Here is a 27,574-nt window from a genome sequence, read left to right on the forward strand (position 1 = left end):
CTTTCGGACACCAACCCTATAAATGACACCGTCAGCTGTTTAGGCCCCTCGTCTATTCCCCCCTTCAAATTTGGGTTGAGGCCGCGTTCTCCCGACGCTCTCAGATCCCCGACTTCGCCTTCCCTTCGAGCCCTAATCTTGATCCAAACCCTAGCTCCCGTGATCGTAGATGGGGAGGACCATGGCGTCGAAGAAGAGGAAGGCTTCGGCAGCCGTCGCAAGAGAGGAAGAGGCCAGCACCAGCGGCGGTAGCAAGTCGCCGGAGGAGCTCCAGAAGGAGTCGAACAAGGGCGCCGCCAGAGGGAAGCGGGTCAAGGCGGCGAAGCCCAAGCCGGAGCCCGAGTACTTCCCTGAGAAACGGAACATGGTTCGATTCCCCGCCCTTTTGTTTTCTCTGTTTCCCTTGACGCATTATTTCGGGATTTTGTGTCAGTTGTGAAATGTTGTTGATTTGGTGTTCATTGGTGCTCGTTTTTTGAATTCTTATGATCGAACTTTGTTGATTTTGTCTCTTTTACGTTTTCTTTGTTCTGGTCAGTTCTCTTTTTGTTGGTTAGATTGATAGAAATTGTTTCAGTAATCAACGCACACCGTCAAACTGAATATTAATTTCTTATACACTTGTTGATATTTTTCTCCTTTGTGTTTGAAGATTACGATTTAATTGTAATTTCATTTATTTCCTTACTAGCTTATTAGTAGATCTTGTGTGACTTTAGCGTGACATTAATTGTTCTTTCTTTATGCAGGAAGATCTTTGGCAAGCGGCTTTTCCAGTTGGGACTGAGGTTTGTTTTAATTGCTTGTATTAGGAGTTTAAATATGATTTTAAGTTATGCTACAAGACTTCACTGTTCAACTCAATGGACTCATATGTTCACGAGATAAACATTGTTGTGAAAACGTACATCATTTTCTATAGTGTTTTTTGATTTAGCACTTCTGTTGTATGAGATCTTGGCTCCTGAGGTCTTGGTTATGTTTGCTCATGACAGTGGGATAACATGGATAAAATTGGTGAGATAAATTGGAGCTTTTCCAATTTAGAGGTATGTGGTTGTCTTTTTTTATTTTCACCCATTGAAAAATAGTGAATTAATGGTGATTCGTGTATCCTTTGTGGTGCAAAGAATGCGGTTGAGGAGGGAGGTGAGCTGCATGGGAAGACAGTTTACATATTTGGCAGCACTGAAGGTAAGTTGTTTGGTTTCTTTATGTGAGCATTATTAGGTTGTGTTAGGTTCTGTGTATTTTCCTTTTTTCTCTCATTTGATTCATTTGAAGCTCCTGCATAAATATATTGTTCCATATAGTTAAGGAAAATCCTCCCCAAAACAACAGTTTGTTCACTCAGCAAACACTGTACCCTAAATTTTCGTAGTCATTTTTTGTGCCTGTAGTTTTTTGCTTCTTCCATTTAACAGTTATTCATTTGCTTCCATCGTCTCATAGATGTGTATGTTATGACATATCAATCCTTTCCATTTGATTGATGTACTTGTTTTTTCTTCGGTTTTGCAGCTCAAATGTTGGCTGTAAATGGTGAAGAGAAAGTTGTGCTTATCCCTGTTGTTGTGGCTGTAAGTTGTTTCGGATAGTATTCTTGCTATCTAATGATTAATACTTTGATATCGCCTTTTCTTCCACCTTTTGTGCCACATGAGTTAGTTCTTGAAATACATTGCAAACGTATGCTGTGAAATGTATCTATCTATTTATCTATCTACTTAATTTTATACTACAAAGAGGTGAAAATCTGTACATCGAATATGCATACTTCCATTCCAAATTGTTTGCATCTGTTGCATGAATCCAAGTGTCTTCTCTACATAATTAATGCACTAGGACATGTTTATAGTGTCTAGGTTCATTCGGTCTTATTGCAATTTGTCTGTCATCATTGGGTCATTGCTTAATATATATTATACCTTTGGTCTAAACTTCCCTTTAAGCTTATCTTTGGCTATCCAGCAACGCCTAATGTGCTTGATATGATCCAAGTTCAAACCAAAGAGCCATTTAAGTTTAGGTTGACTGTGCATGGTTGATTCAATGTCATTGTTGATGAAAAGGGTAAATTGTAGGTGATATGAAATCTCTGTCAGAAGCTGTAATGAGTGAGACGTGGTATTTAGTCATTCCAAACAAGAGAACGAGTGAGTGAGAGGGAAGAGACTGCATAATTTTTCAATAACAAAGAATTTATATTTAAATTTTGTTTTATGGGTTCAAAGTGATGGCTTTGTTGGTTTCTTTGATTGACTTGTTTCCCTGAGAGGTCGAGGATGTAACTCAAGAAGCATAAATAGATGCTGATGAGCATCACCACCTCTAGATATCTTCTAGTTTCAAGGTAGATCAGAACTGTTTTAGTGAGTGAGAGAGAGAGAGAGAGAGAAGTGAAAATTTTGAACTTTTGGTCATGGGGAAAAATGGAGTAACTTGGCTTCCTTTTTTTTTTTGAAAAAAAAAAATACTAGCTGCTGTATATGCGAATTATGTTTGTGACATGGGTTACCAATGCCTTGATGTTTTTCCAGTTAAACATGGCAATCTTTAGTGATTATCAACCTGCATCCAATTTGTTCTATAAAGAAAGCATGCACAAGTCTGTGTGATTTTTTGGATCGTGCTTACAATTAGAAAAAGAACTATGTCATGACTGCTAGAGAATGATTGCAATAATATGGGTTATGTAGGACAGTCTGAAAATGTAGGGCTCGATGGACAAAGACAAGCAATTGGGCATTATTGACTTGTTTAATATTTTTATTTATGTCAGTTGCTTTTGTCAATTCATCACCAAATTTGGTTGGAAATTGTGGGATTAGTTGGGATTATTTTGGATCAATTGGGATTAATGATTTTTGACATGAAATTGTCCCACCATGGAAAATTGTGTTTAGAGGTTGGTTGATTTTGATCAGTATCTAGATTGGGTGATCTTTGAATTGTTGCTCAACCATATATTGTTCTTTATTTAATTGGTTCATGCTACTGAGCATCTTTAATGGTATCTTATGCACTGAACTTTCTTTCTGCACATTCTAAGCATTGTATCACATATGACTTTGTTTCTGTCATTTATGAGATCAGCACACATTCTATTATGAGATCAGCCTTTGTTTCTGTTCATTTATGAATTTGGCATTTTAAATATTCTTTATAGTTTTGATTATAAATTATGTTTGTCGGGGAAGTCATTTATTTAGTCAGTTAATTTTCTTTTATTTTCTTGTATAGGTGGTTTCTCCAATTCCACCATCTGATAAAATTGGTGTAAAATCTGTCCAAAGGGAAAAAGAAGACATAATACCCATGAAGGCAATGAAAATGGCATGGGTTCCATACATTCCACTTGAAGATCGGTATGTTTCATATGTGTATTTGGCATTAATTATTTTTCATGCTGCTTCATATTTAGCATCTAATGTGAGTCAATATTTGAGATTCTCTTTGGCTCTCTCTTTGCAGTCAAAGTCAAGTTGATAGGCTGAAGACTCAAATATTTACAATTGGCTGCACACAGAGAAGGTAGTTCTGCCATTTAATTTTTTTTTCCGTTTAGGATTTTCATCATGCTTTCTGTAAATTGAGATGATAATCTGGAATTTGTGTTTCTGCAACATGTATGCATTGATAGACAATGCTATAACTGGTTCAAGGCTCTGCTGCCCACTTTCTTGAATGGCTGGCATTGTAGTAATTTAGTAAGCACAGTAATACAAAGGTGACTTTGTTCCTTGATTAGGTAATGACATGCTGGGTATTACATCTTCAGGGTCAATATTTTAAATTAACGTCTTCAAATATAAGCTTGGTTGACATCTATTTTTCACTATTCTCCATATAGGTTAAATTCTTATACTTGATTCTTAGGGTGCTTTTTATATGTATACATGGGGAAGATCCTGTGCAATTAAAATGCAAGCACGGATTGGGGAGGGATTTCCTTTGCTTCAGTTGCAAATGATGAATTAATGTGACAATTAAACTTGTATGTGTCGTCATGGCTATAACATTCTTTTTAAGTTTTTCGTTCATTTCTTTTTCTCAAAAGTGCTTGTACTTTTGGTGGATATGATTTACAAAGGGTGCCTCTTACTCTTTTTAAGCATCGACTTTATAGTTATTTTATTGTGTTGTATCTATCACTTGTAACAGTCCAGGATAAAAATGAATAATGTAGTCTTTACTATCTTCCTTGACCTTAAGGATTTTATCGCATTCTACCTTAGGTGATAGTATATTTGGCTCCTTAAGAAGTTTTTAAAGACGTAGACTGCAGTAATGTCCTCTCTTTTGTGAATTTGCCTTGATGTTAATGGTCTTTTGCTTTCAAACTATGGCATTATCTTGTTCTACCAGGCATTATCTTGTGTTTTTTTATTATCTTATTGGATGAGGAACTTGTTGAGGCATTTGTATATTTGGAGCAAGTGTTGCATTCTTTTTAAGATGTTTAAAATGTTAATCATTGGCTATTTTCAACTATTTTCCACTATTTTATGTCTTTTCAATCTTGTAAATTGAAATTGTTATGATGTTGTATGTTGGACAACAAGCCCTGAGTTGGATCTTTTGGTTGTCAATACTTGGTCAGCTATAGCTGACATCTCATAACTGAAAAGGCTCCACTAACAATGTGACTTATACAACCTGTAATCAAGTTAGTGTCGATTTTAAATGTTGTACCTAAATCCTAGGCACAGCAGATTAGGCAAGAGAGGGATTGCCTAGTTGGCGATTTGAATTTCTACCTTCTTGGTAAGAGTCTATGCTCATGCAACTGCAGGCCAGTGTTCTCCTTGGAACCATCCAAGGAAAGAAGAAGAGAAAGAAAGGCATTACCATCCATATGTGAGAAAAATGAAAAAATACTTTGTTTTTGTTGTTGGAAATGAATACTGTTCTAGATTCCATTGTACATTGTATATTCTTTTGGTTTTTTCCCCTTGTTTATTCTTTGCATCTTCATTCTCTATTTGTACAAGGACTTGCATTTTGTCTATGATCTCCACGTTTATTTTTAAAGTATTGAGAGAACTAAAATTTAGTTGAATACTCTGCATAGGGTACATCATTCAAGTCTTTTTGGAAGAGGATGCATTGGAAATGTAATCTATTAACTTTCAATGATGTCAATAGAAACAAAATCTTGCTGGACAGAATGTAAAAACCCTTATTAAATTGAATATAAACTTGCCATGACTTTTTAATTAGTTAATTTAGATGTTGCCCTGGTTTTTTATCAATGGGTGTCATGTTTCGGTCCAGCCAGTTGACCTGAGCGTGCTGAGACTTTCACTTCTAAAACCAGTTCCCTTTGCTAATTCACATTGCATGTTTACTTAATTCTGCTTTTGATGTCCTCTTATCTGTTGTAAATGCTCTGCTCTTATTGACATCGTGGCGTTGTTAACAATATATATTAAGTCAGATATCATTTTGCAGATCTGCGTTAAAACTTCTAAAAATTGAGCGTGTCAAACAATATGACTATTGTCTTCCTTGTAAGTCTTGTTTGTCTTTCTCTAGCCTTTTGTTGATTGCTTTCTACTTTTAGGATTATATTGAAGTCTTGAAGTTCGTTGTTATTCAATTTATATTTGTACACTGCTATAGCTCATTTCTTAATGTTGGTTTTTAGCATTCTTCTTATAGTGACAAGTAGAAAAGTATTTTTTCTCCTTATTTCTTACATTAGAAATATAATTCAAAGTATGTTTAGGCATTATTGTTATCTATCTCAAAGTCCATAAGCTGAGTCATCATAAGCACAAAACACAATAAGCAATCATTGTCAAGAATAAAAATTTCATTGTTTTCTTCAATCTATGTTAATGCATGTTTTGTACTGCAATATAACTAAGGTAATGAAAACTTTTAAAAAAGTAATAAAACTGCTTAGTTCTCTATAAGTTAATGGCATATAGTATTACATTTGGGAACAAGTAGAGGTAGTTTTAATTGAGGAAGAAATGAGGGATAAACCTTTTAAGGTAGTATAGGCATGTTCATGGAGATCTATTGTTGCACCGTTGAAACGAGATGAGATAATAGGATGATGTGAGGAGATCAAGAACTTAGTGGAAACAATAAAGTTAGATTTGATTAATCTTATTTTGACTATCAATGCTGTCATCAAGAGTGCTTAATGGCAAAAAAAATAAATCCATGCAGACAGCCCCAGAGAACTAGAACTTTACAGTTTTTTGTGATTAACTTAATCTTATGCATGAAATTTAGTAGTTAATATCATGTTATCTTATACCTTAACTTTTCACCTTCTAAATGTATATATGATATGTGTGTCAAACTGTCATATGTTAGCCTGGTAGCACATGTCTTCTGTCATGTTCTACTTGTGCAGTCTATGACAATAAGCTAAAACTTTTTGTGACTTGGATTTCAAGGCCTCTGAACTTGTATAGATACTTTGTCTGACTTATTTGTCCTTATATTTTAAAGATTATTGACATAGGCTTTCCTTTGGTTTATGATATTATTTTTGTTTTTTTGTTCAGAACATTTAGTGATAATCTTAGCTTCAAGATATCAGGAACTTTATGATTTATATGAATTTCATATTACCTATTTTTCCTAATGAGAGTTTATTAGATTTTTTACTTGATCTCCAGACCTTCAGCCACTAAAAGCTGATGAAGATGAGGACGATACAGTTGTTAACATAATGTTTCCTTTAGAACCTCCGGTAAGCTATTACTAGAAATTTCTAAATTTATGTTTTTCTGTGACTAGTCACTATCAGTAAAAAGATTGCCATTAATTCTGAAAAAAAAAAAGTGCTTTGAATGGTAGAATATGACCTTGATCTTTTGCATTTTTCATTAGTTTTTTGTAATAACATCCCTTGATAATTATTTACTGACCTTAGTCCCACATATCTTAGATTAAGTTACTCTAGATCTTAGTCTGCAATTTGCAGACTGGATGCTGGGCACACATGCTTGCAATCTGGGGAATTGGAGGGTTGAGTGCATAAATGTGAGGAGAACATCCTGTCCCCAAGTGATAAGGGATTCACTCAGACAGGAATCAGCCATGGGCTCTACACCAAAACATGAGTCGAGAGGTTGGGCCGGTTGGCCATCGTGGCCCAACGAGTTAAGGGTCCTCAACTTAAACCTGACCCAACCTGCCAATGTTTCATGGGCCCTTTAATCGAACCCAGCCCTTGGATCCAATGTCATTTTAAACATGTTGTGACCTGGTGAGATCAGGTTGATCTGATGTGTTTGAGGCAAGTTTCACAGTTGTACTGCACCATGCTTTCACAAATTTAGTTTAGTGTTGTTTCTTATCTAAGAACTTTTTCCCGGTTGCTATTCTTTTATACTTGGTACAAGAAAAACAACAAGTTGTTATGTCCTAATTATTTGGGAGTAAGCTACATGCATCTTTTCCCTCCATTGATTGCCATATAGGTTGATGCTTATAGTTAAATGAAGAGCAGTCAAATACTTAAGACTTGGCATTTGTATATCATATAATATTCTTAATTTTCTTCCAGATTTGTGTTACATGTATAAAAGGAATATATTGTCTATATGCGTGAATGCATTCACATTTATAATGTTTGCTTAGAAATCTATAAGAAGAGTATGCTTCAAGACTTAAGAATCTTATGCATACCTCTACTAAGGACCCATTTTTAGTACTAATGTTTTTGGTCTATGGGTTATTTTCGTGAAAGAATTTATCAGAAAAATCAATGGTTTACTTTGCATTAATGACTCCGTCAGCATCATTGTGTTTTTTTCTGTAAATTTATTTTTTCTATTTTACAGATCGTCTGTGATTTTGATTGGGAAATGGATGATCTTGAGGTACACATCTGTCTGGTCTTTCTAGTTTGATTTGGTTACTCTTGACTGCCTTGAGGCAAAGGAAATCATAATAGTTCAAAATCCAGAATTACATATTTTTCCTTTTTGTTGGTTCATATTGTGCAATTAGTATTGCATCTGCTTTCCACTTATACATCCAGTTTGCAATTTTCAGGAATTTACTGGTGAACTCATTTCAGAGGAAACATTACCAGAAGATAAGAAAGATGAGTTTAAGGTAATATATCAAGAAGCACTGTTCTTTTTTGCTCATGACCAATTGACTCAATTGCACTTTTACCACTTCCTGGGTATTTGGTTTGCCATTGTCCTGCTTGTGGGACGGTCGTTATCATATTTCATTGAGTAAAATTTTGCCTTTTTTATTCCAGGAGTTTGTGAAGGAGCAAGTTAGAGACAGGAGGAAATCTCAGCGACTGGTATATGATAAAAGAATGCTATATTTTCTGATTCAGTCACATGGTAATCGTTATTCTATATCCTGGGTTTATATCTGTGCAGGCAAAGGAAGCCAGGAAAAAAAATATAGAAGATATGGATCCGGAGACAAGATCTGCTTTTGAGAATATGAAGTTGTATAAGTTTTACCCTGATCAAACATCAGACATACCTGACATTAGCAAAGTAAAGGTATGTCTCTACTTCAGATCTACTTGTCTAGTGCTAGTCTGCCTATGAGACTAGTTTATGTAATGATCTTGTTGGTTATTTCTGCTATAGAATAATATATGTATTTTTTTTATAAATTAATTGATGCTCCGTATTGCTGAAATGATCTCTACTACGAGTAAATTTGTTGTTTCTGCATAATTGACGATCTTAGCGTCTTTTGTCTCTTATGATAATAGATAGGTCGTTGACACTGGTGGTAATATGCAGGTATCATATATAAACAGGTACTATGGAAAAGCTCATTTTCTGAGGTAGATTCAGTCTTCGGTCTCTGCAATGGTGAGCTCAACTGTCAGACTTCACCAAGCAACACAAAATTGGAAGAACCTGCTTCAGACTGTCAGAGGCCTTGTTGTATATGTTATTTTGTCAAATTTTTTGTGTTACTCATGAAAACTTAGTGTTCTAAGTGAAGATGCACTATATGTCAAGGATCTTAGTTGAGATTTTGCTTAGTTTCCATCCGTTATGTTCCGAAATCAACTTAGCATACAGTTGGTAGACAGAAAATTGTATTATTGTTGGGTAGGGAAGCCTAAAGAAACTTGTCATTCGGCAAGGGGACAAAAATGTCCCCATTTACATTCTTGTTAACAAATGCTTAATTTATTTCTACCATCTCTTAATCAAATGGCTGTTACCTATTGGTCTAGCTTGATAATTGAATCATGATAATTTCAACTGATATGGCAGAATTTGAGAATGTCTTCATTAATTATCCCTTTTACACATTATATGATTCGTTCATGTAGAATTTGGGTGGCAAGTATTTGCAGGTTGGATCTCACACTGACGTGGCCGATAAGCATCAGCCTGCTTCTAGTGGATCAGCTGAAGCCTCAAAATTTCAGATGGCATAAAAAGGTCCAAGTCTCTCAAAAGTTGCCTTAGTATATGAATACCGACTGATTCTTTCTCTTAAGTTGTGATTGATGGTTGAGAATTTTGACTGGTGTTTGTGATCCGTTTGAAGTGTAATTAATCTCCATATTCTTAGGAGGGCTTTTGTCCAATTATTGCTGTGGTGCCTCGAGTTTGGAAGTGGGTATCGACCGTCACATTGTCATGGTCCAGGCATGGAATCTAACTTTTGTCCTGCCCTATTGATGTCTTCCATTTGGTCGCATGTCATTGTCTCTGCTCGATTCTCTTCAACATTTCTTTCACGAACAAATAGATTGAACTTGTTTAAAGTCTTTTAGTTTGACCTTTGTGTCGTGTTTCAGACTTGAAAACTAGTGACATATATATGATTCATTCTCGAAGGAACTACCTACCTTCTTCTTTGAATTACCTAAATCATTAATTCTCCTTTAATAAGAGGGGAAGCTTCTCGATGGGTTTTAGATACGCTCAAAGCAGGCAGGCTTAGAAGGTGACAATTGTCATAAGCCTACCGACAGATTCTAGCTTATTCTTAGGAAGTAGTTAGTTAATTTAAAGACCAGCTAACTTTATAAAATTTGCAAGTGTTGATAGGCTTGTACCGACCGCCACCCTTATTCTTTCATATATTTTTTGTCATGTCATGCGATGTGATGGGAAGAATCAGAATCCTTTTTCTTTCTCTTGTCATTCTAAAAGAAGATACCCGGTGGAAGGGGTAGATTTTTTGTTTGATTTATTGATGACAAATAAATATACACAAGGCATGCCAGAAAACTTAGATACGTTAGTATTATAGTTGGATGAAATTTTAAGCATTAACCAGATCAGATCAGAGTTATTTATTATCTTCGTAGAGTTTTGTAGCAAGCAAAATGAAATTATCTTCTACTTCAATTGATTGCTCTTTTCTTCTTTTTTTTTTGTTGTGTATTCTCCATTGACTTTTACTGTGTACACACCAAATTATGCAAACACTACAGTATACATAAGAAGGATGTCAAAGGATGCAACAGTTAGAAGCATCAGCATATGTCCACAGTCTGTTATGGAGCTGGTCGCTCTCTCTCTCTCTTTCTTCGTTGCGTATGGTTTACCCATCTCAACAAGAACCTTTGCCGTGTTGGCTTTATGTCCGCGTCAAACAGCCGTCCCACCTCTTCGACATTCCCCCCCTCCTTTCTCGGCTTTAAAGACGAACTCCCCCCGACCCAAAGCCTTCCTCAAGGGCCTTTCTACTCTTCACACTAGGGCATCCATGAAGGGGAGGAGGAGCCGTCACCACTCGGGCACCGGCGGCAGCCACCAGCTGGTGTCGGACGACGAGTCGGGGCACGCCTCGGACTCGTCCCCCAAAGAGCAAGATCGCTTCCTGCCCGTCGCCAACGTGAGCCGCATCATGAAGCGGTCGCTGCCGGCCAACGCCAAGATCTCCAAGGAGGCCAAGGAGACGGTGCAGGAGTGCGTGTCGGAGTTCATCAGTTTCATCACCGGGGAGGCCTCCGACAAGTGCCAGCGCGAGAAGCGGAAGACCATCAACGGCGACGACCTCCTATGGGCCATGACCACGCTCGGCTTCGACAGCTACGTCGGCCCCCTCAAGGCCTACCTCAACAAGTACCGAGAGACGGAGGGGGAGAAGAACCTCATGGCCCGCCACGGCGAGCCCCCCTCCAATGAGCCCGACGACGCCTCCCCCGCCATCCCTTCCTTCGCCGCGTCCGGATTCTACTCCGTCGGCGAAGCCTGGGATCAACGAAAGAAGTAGAACACACTGCTCTCTCTCTCTCTCTCTCTCCATGTGTGCAGCTCTCTGCATTCCCCAGCCGCAGAAGCTTTACTCTCGTCTTGCTTCCTTACCTTACCAATGGTAGTAGTAGTAGTAGTATTGCTTTACTGCAGCCTCTCGCACGGAGATGCCGGTTGTGTCGCTGTACAATTATACGGTAGCGAGGCCCCCACGGGAGGGGGATTGCTACGTGGTACGCACCCCTTGTTGACGACTGGCAATATTCCACTAATCATTGGGATTCTCTTGCCCCACGTGGACTTCCACCACCGGTTGATGGAAACATCGAGTGCCACACTCGAGGAAACGTCTCTTTCTGTCGGAGCCAAGTGACCACTAATCTGAAACCACTAATCTTTCGATGGCAACTTATACACGAATAGATACACTAGCTGATGAGAAAAGAAGAAAAAAAAAAAAGCTCGAATTTAACAAATTTTCTCCCACGAATTATAATGTAGTATTTATGTCTCTCCAAATATTAAGATCATTAACATATATTTTTATTGGTTGCTTCCTATATCTAATAGGAACATTTCCCTCGACATCTGAGCGCAAAGAAAAACGACAGATCAGAAGGCTACTCCCTCTTGAGGATTTTGTAAAGCAAACCTGACTCGAGCAGGTAAAACAAATCGGGTACTTGTCTGTGTTGCCACAATGAGAATTTCGAGTGGTTAGGACGAGAAAGAATGTTAGAGAAAACATAGAGGGCCCCGATGCTCAAGTCATATTAGGAAAAAATAAAAACAAGCTAAAACAATAATAGAAAGGTTTGAGATACACGTGACGTACCCGAAAAATGGCTGCAGCAATCCCCTACGATGGTCGGAATTAATCGTCATCAGGCACTAATGATTCAGATGATAGCTACTACGGGGAGTAAAAGAGATGGTATGGGTGAAGTAGGCAAGTTAATTACAAATTATCCCTCGTAATTAGACCTTCTTAATATTTCGATCCCTATATTTAAAAAAAATTATATTGAAATTCTTATATTTATAAAATGAAACATCTAGGTATATTTCTCTAATGTCGTCGGTTTTACCGACAGAAATACGAAAACAATAGACAAAAAAATAATTTCAATGTTCCAGTTGGTGATGACAGACGACGTCGGTGGTGGTGGACAGCGACGTTGCTAGGGGTCATGGGTGACTGTTGTGGATGAGAAGAATGACGACGAGAGATGAGAGCAACTCTGCAAGACCAATCGACAATTGGATCGGCACCGACACAAATGCAGAGCAGTGCCAATGCAGATGTCGAGCGACCCTTTCATCGCTTTGCTTCTGCATCGACATCGAGGCAGTTACCCAGCAACCCTTTCACTGCTCTACATTTGCGTCGACATCGACGCAGTTACCGAGCGACGAAAGGGTAATTAATGTAGATGCCTAACGACCCTTTCGCTACTCAACAAATGTGTCGAAACCGACACAGATGCAAAGCGACAAAAACGATCGCTCATTGCGTCGGCATCAATGCAGTTGTTGAGTGTGAAGGGCCACTCGGCATTTGTATTGACGTCGATGCAAATACAGAGCGACATCGCTCTGCAACTACGTCGGCGTGCATTTGCGTTAGCGCCAATGCAGATGCAAAACGACAAAAGGGCCGCTTGACAAGTGTATCAACGTCGACGCAGATACAGAACGACTCTCATCTCTCGCCGTCGCTCTCTTTATCCACAACAACCACCCGCAGCCCCTAGCGATGTCATCGTCCGCCACCACCGACGTCGTCCATCACCAACTGGAACGTTGAAATTACCTTTTTACCTATTATTTTCATGTTTTTATCAATAAAACCGACAACATCAAAGTAAATGGACCTAGATGTTTCACTCTCATAAATATAATAATTCAAATATAAATTTTTAAATCTAACGATCAGACTGCTAAGAAAGTCTAATTACAAAGATAATCTATAATTAGCCCAAAGTAGACTGGGGTAAGCTTTTCAGTCAGAGTAGCAATACCCTGAGCCAATTAGTCCGTCCTCCTACGTTGATGAGATGCATCTGAGTCACTACTCACCTCCAAAGAGCAACTCTTTCTCATGAATAGCGAGCTTAGCTCGTGTGGCTATCAGGCTCGGGTCATCATATAGTGTTCCAACAACTGTCGGTGCCATGTGGAGGGAACAGTCCACACGCCCGTCGTGTAGGACACAGTCCCCTAAATGCCTTGGCATCATCGACAAATTCCAGCCATTGATCATGATAAGAGATGACACAGCAAAGCAAAGGAAGATTAAAAGCTGAAAGAAGCCACATTCCCAGCTGCTAACAACACAACTTATAGTTAAATCACAGCTGTTCATCGTTCTCAGGTTTCTTCTGTTGCAACTTAGCTTTTATCTTCTTTGATGTCAACTAACTCTACACATACAAGTGCTAATCCACTTTCACCTTATCTACTTCAACTATAAACATTGGGTACCATTCCTAAGTCTTATTTCATCTTTTACTCACTATTTATTCTTACATAAATTCCATCCTTGCAAAGAGTTTACCTGACTCTCAACTATATGTTACAATTCTGCATGTTTTCACAGACACTGTGATTTAACCTCAAAGTTCCTTCTAATTGTTCAATTCTCTTCACAAAACCTCAGTTTCAGTCCCACCTCTTGTCCTACATCACATTGAACCTGAATTATGACTTGAAATTGTCAATCCACCAGACATTGTCAATCGACATTAGTTCGAGGATAAATTTATTGGTTCCAAATATATATCAAAACAAGCGCTTCAACATTTTCACACAAGAAGCACAGAATCAAAATATATTGCAGTATTTATATTTGCTTTACATATATAAGCACATTCAGAGATTGAGAGTCTGCTAAACTGCAACATGGAAGAAAAGAAACATAACCAACTAAAAGGTTTCCAGGATGCTATTTAAGCAACAGTAGTAAGTGCCAGGCAACATACCTTTTCACCCTAATCAGTAGTTTGACGAGACACTGAATTGTCTGATGAGTCATGAATACCTGACTTGAGCTCTGTGTCTTTCGATGTGAACAGGTTAGGGTATGAGAAATATGGATCATCCTCCAGGGAAGGCAAGCGCTGAGGTACATGGGAAGAGAGAGGCACCTCGTGAGATGGAAGAGTTGGTGAATCTGGTTTCCACTCCTGCCCATAGGCAGCAAGGTTCTTATTACTGCCAAAAGAATACTGTTGATGGAACATCGGTCTTGCAGAATTGTTTGCTTGCTCAGAGCCTTCCCCTTGAAGTTCTTCTCCACAACTTTCAGAAGTTCTGTTGCTCCTTTTCGTGGCAAGATCAGTAATTCTAACTTGAGCAAGGTTTGCAGCTGCTCGTGCAGCTATCGCAGCACGTTCTGCTGAATCAGCTGCAGCTTGGGCAGCTGCTAATATGTCCTGTAAGTCAACGTTTATCTCACTTTTTTCCCTGGAAAGCGAGGCTGCTAACTCATTCTTAGTTGAGGGCAATGAAGCAGAAGAAACTGCAGAAGTAATCAGCTCGCTGTGCTTTGCAGATGAAGCAACAGGAAACAGCAATGGATGAGACGGAGGCGGTTCATTTTGGTCCTGATTATCTGGCAAAGAAGACAACGATGGTGGAGAAAATGCTGGTTCACTTTGTTTTGGAGACAGTGAAATAGAAGAGGACAGTGGGGGAGGGTGGGCTGGCTGGCTAGGCTTCAAAGATTCTGACATAGAAGAGAGAGGTGGAGGAAGAGTCTCATTTTGTTGTGCAGAGACTGAAAAAGAAGATGGGGAACTAGCAAACGGCACAAATTGTTTGTGTTCCACATTGGGATGGTTGTATGGGGAAGCAATTGATGGCTCCAGGTCATTTCCTGCAGGTGCCATGGGGGGCACATGTGGCATATCCTCATCTGGAATGGATTTGGAAGCCTGGTGATCGAGTCCAAGGTCATGCATCGAAGATGGCAGGTTTGAAACATTTCCTGAAGCTGATGGAACATCCAAAGCTGCTCGAACTGAATCTTTTGGAACTTCAGGAAGATCCAAGGAATCAAAATCTGCCTCCGAATCAGGTTCCGTGAGAGACTCCTCCACATCATCAGAAGATAAGGCATCATGTTTCTGGGGTGGAAGAGGCAATGCAGATCCATTTGTGAAATTGTTTGGACCATTCTGATACAGAAAACATAATATTAGTTGATAAAGAATATGAATTAATCATTGAAATTGATGTCTTCAACTTACCAGTAAATCCTCATGTGGCTTGAGGTACTCACTTTCAGTGGTAGATGGATCCCAATCTAACTCATGTTCCTCAGCAATTTCTTTTAACAACTTTAGTTTTACTTCCACTGAAGGAGCACGAATTGACAGCAGTTCAATTATCTGCAAGAAAGAAGAATGTATCAAAAGTAATGTTGCACAGGTCTACTCTTTTACAGAAGAACTGTTCCAGTAGAATCCAACAACTAATGCTTGATTGTTAATATTACCTGGCGATTGACCCCACAATCTGGCAACAGTTCAGTTGCAGCCATCACAAATTCCTTCCCATATTTGGCAGCAAATAACATTTGCACCTGCTGAAGTTCAGGCAAGTCTGCACATCGTGGTGCAGCAAAACAGATGCTGGAAATTGCTTCTTTCAAGTCTAATGGACATTCTCTGAAAAATTGTTGCAGTACAAAACTCAAGCATCAAGAAAGGAGTTAAGAAGTGTTGGTTGTCTAAATCTTAAGACCATCAGGATAAAATAAGCCTTCCAAAAAGCTCAAGGAATATTTACAAAATTTATAAAAACGGTCCGTGCAATTTTTAGCTTGATTTAATAATAAAAAATAACTTCTCTGCTTTAAATAATATTTCTAACTCTAATTATGTTTAAATGTAGTCGTAGATCATGCATTCCCTTAAAGCCCTATGGTAACAATTGCTTCATATCAATATCAGATATGGTGCTTGGATAGACATTGATTGGAGAATATAAATCGGGAAGATGATAATGTCTCACAGTGATCCTTCTCCTTGTTTCTCCTTTTTTTACTAATAAGATGTTTGATTTAATTACATCATTTTAGTTTATTTTCGTCTCCCATAGTTACAAGGTCATTTCTATCGGGAATATTATAACAACAACAAAGTCATAAATCCCAATTATTTGAGATCGTCTACATGGATATTTTGTCACCAGTAAGAATAATAAAAAATCATATATTTAGTTAATTTAAGAATATTTAAATGTTTATTTATAGTTTCTATTAACATTTTTTTTTTCCTTCCTCTACTTCTCCTCATATCACTAATGGTAATTATTTCACATTTTCTAACTATCGCATTAACTATTACATCCATAAATCTTCTGAGCACATACTCAAACATCTTAAATGATTCTCTCTCATTTATCTTCTATCAAAGCGATACCTAATTATTTAGTATTGTTTTTGACTTTTTTCTATCTTTCCTACTAACTCCATACATCCACCTTAGCATTTTCATTTTAGCAATACAAATTTATTATATGTGTTGTTTTTAACTATCCAACACTCAAATCCATAAAACATTGTTGGCTTGACAACTGTCTTATAAAATTTTTCTTTTAATATCAAAGGTACCCGACAATCACACGAGACTCCTATCGCGACTCACCATTTTAACCATCATGTTTTTACTCTATGAATAATATCTAAAGTTATTTCTATTGGAAATGCTATGTACAATGTTCACCATGGAAAAACAGAATCGACCTTAATTCAGTGGCTAAATGCAACTCGCACATTTTTTGTTCCCATATTAATGCTCATTGCACAACAATGTCAGATATTTCCTTTTGGAAACATGTATAAGTGGGTACTTATGGATACATGTAGCGCAGCATAGCTATGCCAGATATTTACTTTATGAGTACACATAAATAAATAAAAAGCTACTTCATAATACTACTTGGAATTGGTAAAAAAATTTGCAAAGAAGTTATACATAGCCTGTTTGGCCAATGAAAGATATATGATACAAACAGTTAGGACCAACCATAATAGGCTTCAACCAATGCCATATGTCCATTTTGACAAAGCCATTTACTGTTTTATCAGAAATGACTCTTCCAGATTTTTGTTATTATTAGGGAACCACTCAACATACATATTGGACCATATCCAGTTTAAACCTATCATCCATCCACCAAAATGTTCTCAATATGAAGATTTCCTTTTATTTCCAATGAATAAATCAATGAATATCACTAATTACTAGGCTTCATCATAATTTTTGGCTTACTAATTAGATATGTCAGACGCAAGGCCAAAACCTCCAAAACATTAAGATCTCAAGAGACTAGATCCAACCTCTAAAAGATCTCTTTGGCTATTGTACACGCAAGCATGAACTTTTTGATATTCACTGAGGTCAATTTGCTCAACGAGAAACTATAGATATTTAACCCTGCTTCATATTACATGATGCTAGATTCCTGAGAAAATGCATGTGCATTATCCCTCCAAATCTAAGTAACTAAGAATAACCATGCCATGATACTTCTTGCAACTAGTTCTATCTAAACCTTGCTCTGCAACAGCACCTAACATTTCTATACTATCAAAGGAGGTGCCAAAATTGGAGTAGTCCCCTGCAGATGAAAACTTGTATACCTTATGTTCTACAAATGATAGCAAGGACACACAGAAGCCAGCCTATCTGCAATCACTAGTTGTCGTAAGGGAGTTGGACAGAAGCAAACTAGACATGGAACACCGCACAATAAAGTCTAGATCTGAAAGTTATGGGATATAGATGAAAATTTAGTATTTTTGAGAAGAGAACATTGAGATAGATAAGTGAGATTACTAGAAAATATAAAATAAGAAAACATATGAATCCTCAACTAAGGAGGACTAAATGGAATGTGTGCAGAATAACAACAAGCAATGACAATAGAAGAATCAAGTCTTAGAAATTAGAATAATTTTTTTAGGATTGGATCTATTATCCAATAGGAAGGGGAGAACAATAAAAGCTAACCACAGGAATATAGTGGGATGGCAAAAATAAAAAGAAATATTGAAAGTTTTATGTGATATTCTTGTGCCCTCAGACTGAAAGAAAATCTTATTCGAGAGGTAGAATCAATTGTGTCTTTTGGGTTAAAGTGGTGGGGAATATTAAAGTGTAAGCGGCAAGTACGAAAAGATAATATTGCTAAGAACAGGATGCTGAGATGGATGTGTGAGTCCACTAGAAAAAGAGAACACAAAAAGTATTTATACTCATGAGTAACTGAATATATCTAGTCGACCAAGTTTATTAGGACTAGTAGTGTGGAGAGAGGTGCAGGGAGACATAATACCTTAGAAAAAGAAACAATAGTTCTTATTTTAAACAATAATGCTGTCCCATATATCCAACCACAAAAAGTTGGTAATATTACAGCTTGTTGTCATAAGTACTAATAATAAAAAATCATCGAGAAGTCATTATGTGTATCACAAAGGAAAACATGTTCATCCAATTAGAAATTCGTTATCAGTTTATGAGAACATGAGAAACATGCTGCATGTTATATGCTTGTTAAGTAAAATATATAAACAAAGGCATTAGAACCAAATCAAAGAACAAAATAGGACGGTAAAGGGCAGAAGTAGCACCAAGAATATAACCTCTGTGTTTCTATTATGGGAAGACGGACAGTGATGAGCTCGCAGAACAACTCAAGGATCTCCTGTGCTGCCATCATGTTCTCCTCCCGGATTATGTGCTCCACCTTCCATCAGCCGAAAAAAACCAAAAAACAAAAACACTTGGTTTTCAATGTTTGACACTTCCAACCAATACATAGCACATCATTCTGGTCACGATCACATTCTGAAAGGAAATTACACCATACCCGAATTCGAGCAGTGGCTTCTTGGCCATTCTCAAGAAGCTTGGCAATATCCTTCCGCATCTGCTTCAGCTGAATCTCCCTTCGATTACGCAGCAACTTTATTCTCGGAATCGTCAGCTTCAACAGCGTTTTGCTTCATCACACAAAAAGCAATGATCAGGTCACGCTAAGCCATCCAGTAGAACATATCGACCTTTTGTTTTCGGTTCCCGAATATATAAAATTTCCATTTAATCTGATAAAATAATTCCATAACACACATTTTTCCTATATACACCCACGAAAAAATTACACCAGAGAGAACCAATTTTGCCCCTTCGGAACGAAACTCGAAGCACCCACGATCAAGGAGAAAAAACATCATGAATCCACAAAGAAAATTTGACGAAAGGTAATACCCGCAATCAAATTCATCAAGAATCACGAAATATCAGAGGAATATGTAAGAAGCACGAGAAAAGAGAAGGAGATCGGAAGGATTCATCGATCGCCGGCGTACCATTTCGCCCCTTTGAAACCCTTGTTGAAGAAAGCGTCGAGCATCGACATCGCGAACCGGGGCTCCTCTCCGACCCGAGATCCGAACTTCCGATCAGATCACACGAGGCAGCGTCGTCGTCTATAGATCAAATCTTATCAAACCAGCACGGAGATGGAGGGGAAGGGGGGCGGGTCACATTTGTCCCCGCACAATGATTGGTCTCATCTCGACCGTCATGCACACACGGCGTATCCGTGGACGGTGGAGATTAGCTGGCACGAAGATTGACGCGGTTGTGGTAGCCTTCGGCTTGAAGGATCCTTCGTTCACTGCCCTGTGAATTCGGGCGAGGACCCGAAGACCGGGCCTCTGATGAAAGGATCCGATGAAGTCGTCCTCTCAGACTCATCCCGATTAATAATGTGTACGTTCATTGGGAAAGAAGTTGGTGTGGTAGATTCATACAACATGAAGTATCATCGTGATGGTGTGTGTTCTTCTGCTTCCCTTCCTAAACTTTTGGTGCACTAATGCGCTAATGTGCCGCAGTTTAGAGCTTATTGCTGAAACAATGCATTGCAATGTCTTCTTTCTGCTTTCTGAGATTGAAATTACATATTACCCCTTAGTTAATTATTTTAGTATTTTTTTTATTTTTTTTTATTTAAAAAAATTATATTATATCCCTAAAATTATAAAAGTAAAATATTTAGGTATATTTACATTAACATTATCAATCTTACATACGAAAATATAAAAACAAAAATAAAAAAAGATAATTTTAATATTTTAGTCGATAGTAACGGTCGATGTCGATGGTGACGGATGACATCACTAAGGTCAAGGGTAGCTATTATAGATGAGAAGAGCAACAACGAAAGATAAGAATCACTTTGTATTTTCGTTGATGTTTATGTAATTATCGAATGACTATTTCGTTACTTTCCATATGTGTCGGTATTGATATAATTGTCGAGTAATAAAAGGATTGCTTGATATCTATATCAATGCCGACATAAATAGTAGTAGTCGTCACGACGTCTACGACGAAGATAATAGTCGCCTCACCATTGACCTATTGGGCGGATAATTCAAACTCAAGCAAATAAATAAATATATATATATATATAATTTATTTATTTATTTATTTATATGGTAATCTTTCATCATTTTCTTCCAAGTTAGGATCAACATTAACGGTGTTAAAGTTAGCTTGTATTAACCGGAAAAGGAATCAAAGTGATGAGGATAATAATTATGATAAGACTCGGCTGACGTCAGATGACGCCTCACGCAACAGCACCTGGTCAATGCAGACCGGAACACTGACCGAGGTGCATTAACATCCTGCCAAAGCTCAATTCTTCACACCACGTCAACACAAAGTCAGATGCTACCAGCCTGCCCCCTACAAGCGAGCAGCTCAGGAAGCAGTAAGCTTCCCTATAAATACCCTCTCGTTTATCAGAGAGAGAGGGAGAGACAGACACACAAAAAAACTTCTTCATATGAACCCCCCTCCACATCTGCTAACTTGATCGTCGGATGGGTTGGGCCGAGCACCTCGGCCCGACCTTTATGCAGGTGCGAAGCCGAAGGTCCCCGCCGGATGCGCAGGCGAGGAGTTCCTGCCCGGAGGAGATGGCTACATCGTCCCGATCGGACACTGCACTCGATCGCCTCAACGGGCTCAAGGAACGCCCCAGGGAGATCCCCGTCGTCCGGACCCGAACCGAGCCGCGTCGGCCCCGAGGCCATGGCTCAAAGTAGTTTCCCATAACAGATTGACGCTAGAAGGAGGGCCCGGAATGTCGGGTGACCACCCGAGCGGCTCAGATGAGCCCACGGCTGAGAGATCACACCCGACCAAAGCCTCGGGGGAACCTCCCCCGCACGGAAACCATCGTGACGAACACCCCGCCACGACCTCCGAACAATATTGGCAAATATTCAACGACCCGAGCTTGTCGCCGCCCGACGGCGCCCCAGCCGACTCAACGCCCGTGTCGTCCGAGGCCTTTCAGGACCTCGCTCTTCGAGTCTGAGCCCTGACGGAAATGGTGCAAACTATTATCCCGCTCATTTCTCATCCGGCGTACCCGCCTGCGATCGAACCATTGCGACAACGTAAGGGGCCCGTTCGGGCCCACATGACACTTCCGGAGCCCCCCACTTCGCCTCGGGTCCGACCGGCCCCACTCGGGGATCCAGTGATGGCAAACCCAAGCGATCGCTTGGAACCCGAGGCACTCTCTTCGGACTCCCTGCGGGCCCAGTTGCGCTTCGTTAGCTAGCGACTCGACGAGGTGCAGAAAGAGGTTCGCAGGTTCAAGGGAGAGCTCGGGGAGGACGCACACCAAGGGTCTCCCTTCACGCCCGAGATACGGGATCTGATAGTCCCCTCGGACTTTCAGCTCCCCTCTCTGGATGCTTACGATGGCTTCACCGACCCGACGGACCATGTAGCCGTTTTTCATGCCCAAATGGCATTATACGGAACCTCTATGCCCTGATGTGCAGAGCGTTTCCTACCACTTTGAGAGGGATGACCCACGCGTGGTATGACGGCTTGAAGACCGGAACGATTGCTTCCTTCGACCAGCTCACCAATGACTTCGAGCTCCACTTCGTAGCCTATGCATGGCCAAGGCCCTCCGCGGCATTGCTCCTCAGACTCAAACAAAGGGAGGACGAGCCCCTCTCACATTTTGTGGATCGCTTTGCCATGCAAATCCGAGGTTTGCCGGACACTCACCCTTCTCTGTTGGTGCAGGCGTTTATAATAGGCCTGCGACCTTCCAGATTCCTCTGGTCCCTCGTGGAGCGACCCCCCACCACGGTGCCAAAGAGACTCCAGCGGGCTAACCAATACATCACGGTAGGGGCCTGGACGGTCGTAAGGAGAAGGGACGACTTTCGGCAGTGGGCTCTATAGAAGGGGTCAAGCACCCGCAACGGCTATCCGATGTAGTCCTCGTGAAAAAAAATTTAAGCCCTGCCTTAGTATCTTCCGAGCGAAGGTTTAGTATCTACATGACTACCTCCCGGCTCGCGGTTAGCCCCGGCCTAAATCCTTCTGAATCTATACGGCTCGGTCGAAGTCTGCCGAGTCCACCTCAGCATGGCCTGCTTGCCTGAGCCGTGTCCCTCGGCCGTAGACTGCCCGAGTTCTACCTCAGGACGACCTACCCGCTTGAGTCGTGTCCCTCGGTAGTAGACTACCGAGTCCACCTCAGCATGGCCTGCCCGCCTGAGCCGTGTCCCTCGGTCGTAGACTGCCCGAGTTCTACCTTAGGACACCCTGCCCGCTTGAGTCGTGTCCCTCCACCTGAGCCGTGTCCCTCGGCAATAGACTGCCGAGTCCAACTTAGCATGGCCTGCCCGTCCCGTGTCCCTCGGCCGTAGACTGCCCGAGTTCTACCTCAGGACGGTCTGCTTGCCTGAGTCGTGTCCTTCGGCCTTTGCCATATCCCTCGGCCGTAGACTGCCGAGCCCCCCTCAGGGCGGCCTGCTGCCCGAGACCACGCCTACACGGTCTACCCGCCTGCGTCGTGCTACTCGGCCGCATGAGGCCCGAGACCACGCCTGCGCGGTCTGCCCGCCTGCGTCGTGTTACTCGGTCGCATGAGGCCCGAGACCACGCCTGCACGGTCTGCCCGCCTGCGTCGTGCTACTCGGTCGCATTATGCCCGAGACCACACCTACGCGGTCTGCCCGCCTGCGTCGTGCTACTCGGCCACATGATGCTCGAGACCACACCTGCGCGGCCAACCCCCCTTCGTCGTGCTTCTCGACTCCATGCTTCGAGACACACCTGCGCGGCCAGCCCGCCTGCGTCGTACTCCTCGGCCCCATGCCTCGAGACACACTTGCGCGCCCAACCCGCCTGAGTCGTGCTCCTCGGCTCCATGCTCCCCGAGACACACCTGCACGGCCAGCCCGCCTGCGTCGTGCTCCTCGGCTCCATACTCCCCGAGACACACCTGCACGGCCAGCCCGCCTGCGTCGTGCTCCTCGGCTCCATGCTCCCCGAGACACACCTGCACGGTCAGCCCGCCTGCGTCGTGCTCCTCGGCCCCATGCCCCGAGACACACCTGTGCGGCCAGACCGCTTGTGTCATGCTCCTCGGCTCCTCGGCTCCATGCTCCCTGAGACACACCTGCGTGGCCAGCCCGCCTGCTTCGTGATCCTCGGCTCCATGACTCAAGACCCGCCTGCGCGATCTGCCCGCCTGCGTCGTGCTACTTGGTTGCATGATGCCCGAGACCACACCTGCGCGGTCTACCCGCCTGCGTCGTGCTCCTCGGCCGCAGGATGCCCGAGACCACACCTGCGCGACCAGCTCGCCTGCGTCGTGCTCCTCGGCTCCATGCCCTGAGACACACCTGCGTGGCCAGCCTGCCTGCATCGTGCTCCTCGGCCCCATGCCCCGAGACACACCTGCGCGGCTAGCCCGCCTACGTCGTTCTCCTCGACTCCATACTCCCCGAGATCACACCTGCGTGGCCAGCCTGCTTGTGTCATGCTCCTCGGCTCCTTGGCTCCTCGGCCTTATGCTCCCCGAGACACACCTGCGCAGCCAGCCCGCCTGTGTCATGCTCCTCGGCTCTTCGGCCTCATGCTCCCCGAGACACACCTGCGCGGCCAGCCCGCTTGCGTCGTGCTCGTCGGCTCCATGACCCGAGACGCGCCTGCGCGGCCAGCCCACCTACGTCGTGCTCCTCGGCTCCTCGGCTCCATGCTCCCCGAGACCACGCCTGCGCGGCCAGCCCACTTGAAAGCTGAACCCATGCCTCGGACTCCGGTTACAACGATCGACGCATAGCTTCTTTCCGAGGGGGAATATGATGAGGATAGTAATTATGATAAGACTCGGCTGACGTCAAATGACGCCTCACGCAACAACACCTGGTCAATGCAGACCGGAACGCCGACCGAGGCACATTAACATCCTGCCAAAGCTCAATTCTTCACGCCACGCCAACACAAAGTCAAACGCTACCAGCTTGCCCCCTACAAGCGGGCAGCTTAGGAAGCAGTAAGCTTCCCTATAAATACCCTCTCGTTCATCAGAGGGAGAGACAGACACACAAAAACACTTCTTCATCTGAAACCCCCTCCACATCTGCTAACTTGATCGTCGAAGGGGTCGGGCCGAGCACTCCGTCCCGACCTTTATGCAGGTGCGAAACCGAAGGTCCTCGTCGGACACGCAGGCGAGGAGTTCTTGCCCGGAGGAGACGACTACACCGTCTCGATCGGACACCGCACCCGACCGCCTCAGCGGGCTCAAGGAATGCCCCAGGGAGATCCTCATCGTCCGGACCCGAATCGAGCCGCGTCGACCCCGAGGCCACGACTCAAAGTTGTTTCCCACGACGGGTTTGTATTGTGATAGTGTAGTTTTCTACCTGTGGTAGGAAAGCATCTATGTAACCCATCCCAATAATTACAATATTACGAGTTGTTATTGATATTATTTAGAGGTTGAACAAAAGTGATCTTTCATTTGATCTTTAAAACTCAATCTAGAAAAAAGTAAAGGGCAGATTTCCATCTTGAATAAGTCCACACTATTTCCGACAGTTACAACTCCCAGTCGCTTGTCAGAGTACAAAACGTCTTTTGCCATATGTAATATTTGCCGTACAATAAAAAGCACCATACAAACGGACCATGGGAAGCTTAAAAGAGCGGCGTACGTTGACTTGGTAGCCACATTATTCTAAAGCAGCTCTTCCTTTTCTCACTTGTAGTGCTAGTTCAGGTTGCCTACCGTCTAAACCGAAGGTTTTATATCTTGTGTGTCGTTGTTGATTACATTGATATGCTTAAATGGTCATGATACTCATTCGGTATAAATTAGATATGTTTGTGTTGATAATTTTTTTTAAAATTAATATATATTTCAACTATATTAAAATATATATAATATTTATTTTTAAAATAATAATATCGGAATTATTTTTTTTAATATTTATAATTTTTTTAAAAAATAATTCATATTTATTAAATAAATAATTATTTTTTTATTTTTTTAAAGATTCGAAAATTAGTGAATCAATCCGATCGGCTGAATCAACTTCTCCGCGTCACTCCTAATATGTTTCCACCCACTCTGATCCGCGAAGCTCCGTCGGCAGTATGTTGTCACAAATGTTATGTCGAAGAACCGGTAAGTCAGAAATGATGATGTCATGTTAACCTCATATGGGGCCATAGGGGCCCTGAGGTGGTTCTCCACCGCTTCTTGTGCGACCCACGAGAAGGTCACATTGACCATTTCCAACCGACCTCGGACGCCGTCAAAGTCGAAGGCCCATTACTGCGGCAATCGGCATGTATTACTTCCAGCGCCTTCCGAGGCTAAAATTCTAACATCAATTCGAGATGGAAGTGTTTTAGTTGGCCAGTCTCTTTTGTCCCTAGTGCCCCTTTCTTCCTTTAGTGGGTCAGATCTGATTCCTTGCGTAGTTTCAACTTGCAGCTTTTTAGTCCCCAAAATTTTCAATTAATTTATTTATTTGGAAATAATATACTGAACTGATTGATATATTTATTTATTTATTATTGATGTTAATCATCTGTGTTCTTTTCTGAGAAATTCCAAGTCAAAATTCCCACCGGTCCTGCAACGAAAACAACGAGAGAACGATTGAATTAGACACTTATAAAAGCAAATAATGCACAATAACAATAAAGCAGAAAAATTATAACACAAAAAGATAATTCTTTACCTCACGGAACAAAGGACGCGCATACGACGGACGACGGTGGTGACGCTGTTTACACCGACGGCAACGGAAACGACGCCCAACGGGAAGCATAACGGAACGGACGAACACGTTAGCCCTGCTGCAATGCATAACCAACCCAACATCACACTCGGTTAATTGCCACCCGAAGAAACTATTTCTCGAACATAATCAGAAAAAAATGAATCAATGTTAGGTTATTTAGAGCAAATTAAATGAATTTTTAAGGATTTTTCTTTTACTTCAAGGAGTTAGTCTCGGTTCGACTCAATCTGTTTGTTCAATTGGCAGCATCAACGCCTGCCACAAAAGAGTATGTACAAACGAACGGCTTGTCTGTTCGCCGCCCCACTCGAGATATTATTTTTCCCTGTCTTTCTTGGTACAAAATGCTATGAACAAAAAGAAGTAATCCGAAAAATCCGAGCTCCGAAACGCTCCAAGATCTGGATCGCGGTCGCCGGCGAATCTCCGCGGTGACGATGAGGAAAAGGTGATGAATTATTTTGAATGATATTTACGAACCTGGTACGAGATCTGTGGATCGGAAGGCGGGGATCAGAGATCGTCGGCCTTGGACATCCGGGAGAGGCGGCTGGGGCGGGGTTGGAAGCCCGCCCGCCGCCGCTGCTGGTGGGAGGAGGGTCGGATGAGAGCAGCGAGGGCGCGCTTTACCCACTCGCCCTCCACGGCCCCGATCCTGACCAGCGAGTTTGTCATAGCGGACCGTCGAGCGTTGAGCCTATTGGACGGCGAAGCGGCGGCGACGTTGCCGTGGTGGTGCAGGTTGAGGCCTTTGTGGAGGCTGCAGCGGAAGGATCCAGGGTGCGTGCTGGGGGAGCAGAGACAGGTGCGGCGGGCGGGAGCGGCGGCAGGGGCTACGGATCGCTTGTCGGGGGCGGCTAGGGAGCGGCCAGGGGAGGTGGACCGGTCGAAGGACAGACGGACGGAGGGGGTTGGGGGATGAGCAGCGCCGACGAAGTGGACACGGGTGGGGGAGGCGGATCGGTGGTGTTGATGGTGGTGGAAGAAGGAGGCTGGAGAGTGAGCGGTGAAGCTGGAGGAGGAGGAGGCGAAGGCGGAGGCAGTACCGCCTCCTCCGGGCGAGATCGATCGCCGGAAAGGGAGCACCGGCCCGCTAGATCTTCTTGAAGACGTCGCCATCTCTCTCTCTCTCTCTCTCTCTCTCTCTCTCTCTCTAAGTCAAAGCCGAAACGGAAGAAGTACCTGACTGGTTGGAGAGCTGTGGGCTTCCCGTCTATCGAGTTTGGCAAACACA

General features: G+C 42.0%; 4 protein-coding genes across 5 annotated transcripts; 2 read left to right on the top strand and 2 right to left on the bottom strand.

Annotated features, from left to right (window-relative positions):
* Positions 1-46: 46 nt before the first annotated feature.
* On the top strand, positions 47-9,195 carry LOC103986808 (protein HEAT INTOLERANT 4). Its single transcript, XM_009404912.3, has 14 exons — positions 47-367; positions 750-788; positions 996-1,049; positions 1,131-1,194; positions 1,522-1,580; positions 3,244-3,368; positions 3,475-3,534; positions 5,455-5,513; positions 6,642-6,715; positions 7,812-7,850; positions 8,026-8,088; positions 8,243-8,290; positions 8,373-8,501; positions 8,751-9,195. The coding sequence occupies exons 1-14, from the start codon at positions 170-172 to the stop codon at positions 8,796-8,798; spliced, it is 1,059 nt and encodes a 352-aa protein (XP_009403187.2). The 5' UTR covers positions 47-169; the 3' UTR covers positions 8,799-9,195.
* Positions 9,196-10,674: 1,479 nt separating this feature from the next.
* Positions 10,675-11,324, top strand: LOC135639410 (nuclear transcription factor Y subunit B-3-like). The gene has a single exon (XM_065153152.1). The coding sequence runs from the start codon at positions 10,687-10,689 to the stop codon at positions 11,194-11,196; it is 510 nt and encodes a 169-aa protein (XP_065009224.1). The 5' UTR covers positions 10,675-10,686; the 3' UTR covers positions 11,197-11,324.
* Positions 11,325-13,991: 2,667 nt separating this feature from the next.
* LOC135641227 (uncharacterized) lies at positions 13,992-19,717 on the bottom strand. Its single transcript, XM_065156445.1, has 6 exons — positions 19,558-19,717; positions 19,059-19,191; positions 18,832-18,935; positions 15,676-15,847; positions 15,428-15,568; positions 13,992-15,355 (listed from the first exon to the last, which is right to left on the bottom strand). The coding sequence occupies exons 1-6, from the start codon at positions 19,605-19,607 to the stop codon at positions 14,168-14,170; spliced, it is 1,788 nt and encodes a 595-aa protein (XP_065012517.1). The 5' UTR covers positions 19,608-19,717; the 3' UTR covers positions 13,992-14,167.
* Positions 19,718-24,989: 5,272 nt separating this feature from the next.
* On the bottom strand, positions 24,990-27,574 carry LOC103986811 (uncharacterized). 2 transcript variants are annotated; one of them, XM_065156900.1, is made up of 3 exons: positions 26,821-27,574; positions 26,278-26,392; positions 24,990-26,169 (listed from the first exon to the last, which is right to left on the bottom strand). In XM_065156900.1, the coding sequence occupies exon 1, from the start codon at positions 27,457-27,459 to the stop codon at positions 26,854-26,856; it is 606 nt and encodes a 201-aa protein (XP_065012972.1). In that variant the 5' UTR covers positions 27,460-27,574; the 3' UTR covers positions 24,990-26,169; positions 26,278-26,392; positions 26,821-26,853. The 2 variants fall into 2 exon arrangements, with proteins under 2 accessions (XP_065012972.1, XP_065012971.1); XM_065156899.1 differs by having other exon boundaries at positions 26,278-26,395.

This window comes from Musa acuminata, chromosome BXJ3-6, assembly GCF_036884655.1.
Source record: "Musa acuminata AAA Group cultivar baxijiao chromosome BXJ3-6, Cavendish_Baxijiao_AAA, whole genome shotgun sequence".
Classification (NCBI taxonomy): Eukaryota; Viridiplantae; Streptophyta; class Magnoliopsida; order Zingiberales; family Musaceae; genus Musa; species Musa acuminata.

Bases quoted from the DNA above. Each gene is read 5' to 3' on its own strand.
- LOC135641227 (XM_065156445.1), bottom strand. From the start codon at position 19,607: ATGTCGATGCTCGACGCTTTCTTCAACAAGGGTTTCAAAGGGGCGAAA. The intron at 18,936-19,058 runs GTATGGTGTAAT...GGCTGATGGAAG, and splicing joins AAGCCACTGCTCGAATTCGG to GTGGAGCACATAATCCGGGA. The intron at 15,356-15,427 runs GTAAGTTGAAGA...TTTCTGTATCAG, and splicing joins AGCCACATGAGGATTTACTG to AATGGTCCAAACAATTTCAC.
- LOC103986811 (XM_065156900.1), bottom strand. From the start codon at position 27,459: ATGGCGACGTCTTCAAGAAGATCTAGCGGGCCGGTGCTCCCTTTCCGG.
- LOC103986808 (XM_009404912.3), top strand. From the start codon at position 170: ATGGGGAGGACCATGGCGTCGAAGAAGAGGAAGGCTTCGGCAGCCGTC. The intron at 3,535-5,454 runs GTAGTTCTGCCA...ATCATTTTGCAG, and splicing joins ATTGGCTGCACACAGAGAAG to ATCTGCGTTAAAACTTCTAA. The intron at 7,851-8,025 runs GTACACATCTGT...TGCAATTTTCAG, and splicing joins GGGAAATGGATGATCTTGAG to GAATTTACTGGTGAACTCAT.
- LOC135639410 (XM_065153152.1), top strand. From the start codon at position 10,687: ATGAAGGGGAGGAGGAGCCGTCACCACTCGGGCACCGGCGGCAGCCAC.